This window comes from Oncorhynchus keta, chromosome 19 (assembly GCF_023373465.1).
Source record: "Oncorhynchus keta strain PuntledgeMale-10-30-2019 chromosome 19, Oket_V2, whole genome shotgun sequence".
NCBI lineage: Eukaryota > Metazoa > Chordata > Actinopteri > Salmoniformes > Salmonidae > Oncorhynchus > Oncorhynchus keta.
The window spans coordinates 73,972,404-73,976,583 of record NC_068439.1 but is presented as its reverse complement, the minus strand read 5'-3'; the positions used below and the strand labels follow the sequence as shown (position 1 = coordinate 73,976,583).

Sequence of the window (4,180 nt, the reverse complement as noted above, 5' to 3'; positions counted from 1 at the left end):
TGTCTTACTCACTATCAAAAGTAAATATTGTCAGACTTTGGTGTTTACATTGGAGTAATTACTTGGAGGACGTCATATTATATATTGCCATAACTTCTGTGAAATAAAATGTTTTAAATGTGCTCACTACACGTCAAGTCATACGTCTCAGTGAAAGCCTGATGAAGGTCTATTGACCGAAACATTGGTTGAAAGATTCATTCAATAGTATGTGGAGCATTCAGGATTACTGTGTGCTGGAGTTTCTTGTTTCTTCAAATGTGCTCACTACAAAATGGTGCTCTTTTGTGTGTCTGTGTGTGTAGAGATACTGAATATAAGGGAATACAGCTGTCCTTGGACCAGATGACCCCTAGCAAGCCAGCGTTCTCATACACCAGCCCTCCGAGCACTACAGACGAGAGGAAGGGCACTAAGCCCTGTGTAACACACACCAAGACCAAAGTCAGAGTGTCCCCCTATCCACAGCAGGTAAGACACTTGGTACCTCTGTGGTGTACTTGTTCCCTAGCACAGTAATAAGAAGAGCATCTGTTTCTCTCTCCTGTAGACCCAAACTCCCATGCTCTCTTAGTCTCACAGCCTCTTTGTGTTGTGTTGTCTTGTAATAAATATAAAAATAATGTGTATTTAAGACAAATGTCACAGAATATTTAGATGTCGTAAAACCATCTTTTACTAATTTAATATATAGTTTAAACCTAAAATATTTTCTCTTTTCCTACAGTTTTCAGCCTTTCACCCAGAGCGTTCCGAGTCCGACCAGGACAGCCAATGGGGAGGTAGCCCGCTGACAGACTCCGCCTCGCCTCAGCTGCTTGACCAAGGGGAGGGAGCGGAGGGTGGGGCCTGCGCCTACAGACTCTACCCCGACTCCGGCTCCCTGTGCTATAGCCTGGCCCTCTCCGAGGAGGACCTAACGCACACCCACACCTCCGCCCACCCTGACATCCCCGCCTGCGACCGTGGTGCCCGCTGCCAAGCTGGTCGCTACTTCCTGGGCGCTGCTCCCCAGTCTGGACGGGAGGCCTGGTGGGATGCCACGCGCTCTGTACTCTCACTGCCCAAGTCGTCTCTGGAGAACGGCGAGGGCTACGACCTCACTTCCTATCACAGCCTGGTCCAAGGTAAGGAGCTAGGGTGACGGCCGCCACCATCTGGAAATATGGGTTGTGTCCCAAATGACACCCTATTCCCTATGTGGTGAACTTTAGGTCCCATAGGGTCCCGGTCAAAAGTAGTGCACTATATAGGGAATAGAGTACCATTTGGAACGCAACCATACAAATCCAACATTTCCCTGGTAGCTTGTTTACCAAATGGACCGTGGACATTATGGTCCATGCGAAGTTGTTTCTTGCCAGTATGCCGATTGTTACCATCTGTTGTGCAATAATTGCCCACTGTTGAATCCAAGTTATTTCACATTTCATGTACTCAAACTGAAAGACAACTCCCAATGGTGCTGCTGCCAAGGAATGCACTGTCTATTAGGGATTTACAAGACATGATCAGTTCTATGTATATTATCAAATGTCATTTCATGTAGATGGATAAATAAATCTGTCGGTATATTACAAAATGCAATACTTCACTCTAGTCATATTTCAAGTTTGTATTAATAGTCACATAGCGGTCATAGGCAATGGCGTACATGGGTATTACATAAATATGCAGCAAAATCATGAACCGTGAAAATCATAGCGATATGTCCTTTTGGGTTTGGGGCTAGTATTATTACATCAATGTGGAGACTTGTGGTGCCATTTTCTGTAACAGGAAGGGGCCACTGGGACGAGGAGAGCGTGGTCAGCTCGCCTGAAGGGGGCGGCGGCTCCACCAGCGACTCGGGTGAACGTTATCGCAGCAGCACTGTCGGCGACCATTTCCAGGCGAGTCCTCAGGAGCCCAGCAAGATGGAAACACTGATCCGCGTCACGCAGCAGATGATCAAGGAGGAGGAGAGCCGTCTACAGCTGCACAAAGGGCCCCTGGACGCCCTGGGCCCAGTGGGGGGTCTCTCCAACAAGAGCCACAGACCCTGCTCCTTCACCCCCTCCTCCCTGCCCCTCCTCCAAACTGCCATGCCCGGCGTCGTGTGTCGTGGCCCGGGAGTCGCCGACGGCATCAACCTCACCCTCACCTCCGAGCGCCTCCATCACCGCAACGACGGCGGAAATGTTTTGGGTTCCCACGACAACGACGACAAAAACACGGCCAGCCCGGCCTCTCTGTCGCGCCTCAGCAGCCCCAGCTCTGACGGAATCCCCAGGTCGGGCCTGTCCGTCTCCAAAGACTACCTGCAGAGTCAGACAGATGTCTCGCCCCACCACCACCCTCCAGTGCAGCAGGGGAGCCCTCTGCTCTACCCTGCCCAGGAGAGGCAGCACCTGGACAGGCACGCAGCCTACACCCTGACTGGCTACTCCCTGGACCACCTGTACGACGCGGAGAGCCTGAGGAGCTACTCTGGGCTGGCAGGAGCCCAGTACGGCATGCTGCCCCACATGAGGATGCAGGCCGACCAGATACAAGGACACAAGGGCACATCGGTGATCATTACCAATGGGAGCTGACCGTACATGACTGACATAAAGACAGACCAATCCTAGCATCTCATTGAAGGAGTAAATGTGGGACTTACAAACTTACTCCTCATACATTAGGGTCTGATCCGATTTTAGTGTCAAGATATTCCCCATAACACAGGTCTTCTCTGTCACACTTCACTGAGCCCAATAGAGCCCAATAGAGCCTAATAGAGCCCAATAGAGTCCAATAGAGTTCAATAGAGTCCAATAGAGCCCAATCGAGTCCAATAGAGCCCAATAGAGTCCAATAGAGTCCAATAGAGCCCAATAGAGCCCAATAGAGCCCAATAGAGCCCAATAGAGCCCAGACCCAGCAAGCAAAATAGTTGCAATAATGTCAGGCTGGCAGCTTTTGTTATGCCTTAGTCAGGTTGTATACGGATTATAAAATAACATTGTTTCAATGTCTTTTTACTGACCAGAAAAATAAATCTTTAACTGGTTGTAATCTGGTTACGTGATGAAATAGTAAACAAAATATGACATCTTTTCCTTATGTCTTGATGTTATTATCATAAAAAGGCAGGTTTAACTGTAATCTGCCATCTCTACAAAAATAAAATGTTTACAACCAGAAACTGACGTCATTATGACGTTCCATGCCAAATGTTGCCCTCTGGGTAATTTAATTCCTCCCCTTCCGTTGAACTGAGATGCTGTGGAAAGGCTATTTAAGTTTTCAGTGAGTGCCCAGCTTGGTTAAAGTTAAACCCAATGTTTTAGTCCCAACATAGTGTCACGCACCAGTAACTAGGCCTATCGAAATGATCATCTCCCAAGGTAGTAGACAATGTGCAATTCCATTACATGACCTCAAACCTGATAAAGCGTTGTGTAACTTCCTCACAAAAACTTCAATGGAGGGTAAAAGTAGTTCTTTATAAAAAATACTCATGTTTTTCTATATTTAATTGTCAACATGTTGAATATTTCTTTTCTTCTCAATTAAATGTCATGTTTAATGTCAAAGTAGAACATTTGGTGGCAGGGTTGCTTTAGTTTCAATGTTGGCATTATCTGTGCATCCCATTTGCCAAATTTCCCCCTCTTAGTAGAAGTCTTAAGGCGTGACAACAACAACGTTTATCACTTTACTTCTGGTGCTTCATTATGTGTTTCAAATTGAAAAAATAATATTGTTATGTTTACTTTTCTTACCCCAAAAAATATGTAAAGTATCTCCTGTGTAACTTTATTTATGATGTAAATATGTTTAGAAATTGCTTTCTTTTTTGGACAACAGGTCGTAAGTGTATCTATTAACTGGGGATAAAAAATATTTTGATTCTAAATACAGGTGCAATCAAACCCTCTTTGATGTCTTGGTTTTATTCTGGTTTGTAATGTGTTGGGGGACTCGGTTTGATCATACTGGGGTGGATACAAGAGGAAAAAATAACACTGAGAACACAAGCCATCACGACATCACAATGCAGTTGTGACTCACTTTAACTTTCAAATGTTATTGCCTTTTTTCTCTCATGTAAGACAGTTCCAGCAGTATAAGTACTTGCATATGTAAACACTTTGACCTTACCTTTGCAGTAATAGTCCTGCCATGTTTTCTAATGTAGTTAAGTTATTCAGAT

At 45.6% G+C, this 4,180-nt stretch overlaps 1 protein-coding gene across 1 annotated transcript in view; it reads left to right on the top strand.

The window, feature by feature from the left end:
• Nucleotides 1-3,893, top strand: part of LOC118397899 (single-minded homolog 1-like) — an 18,807-nt gene extending 14,914 nt beyond the window's left edge. The window contains exons 10-12 of the mRNA XM_052471295.1: nucleotides 306-471; nucleotides 728-1,127; nucleotides 1,780-3,893. Coding sequence (XP_052327255.1) covers nucleotides 306-471; nucleotides 728-1,127; nucleotides 1,780-2,576 — 1,363 coding nt within the window. The 3' untranslated portion in view covers nucleotides 2,577-3,893. The remainder of the gene's footprint in view (nucleotides 1-305; nucleotides 472-727; nucleotides 1,128-1,779) is intronic.
• The last annotated feature ends 287 nt before the right edge of the window (nucleotides 3,894-4,180 follow it).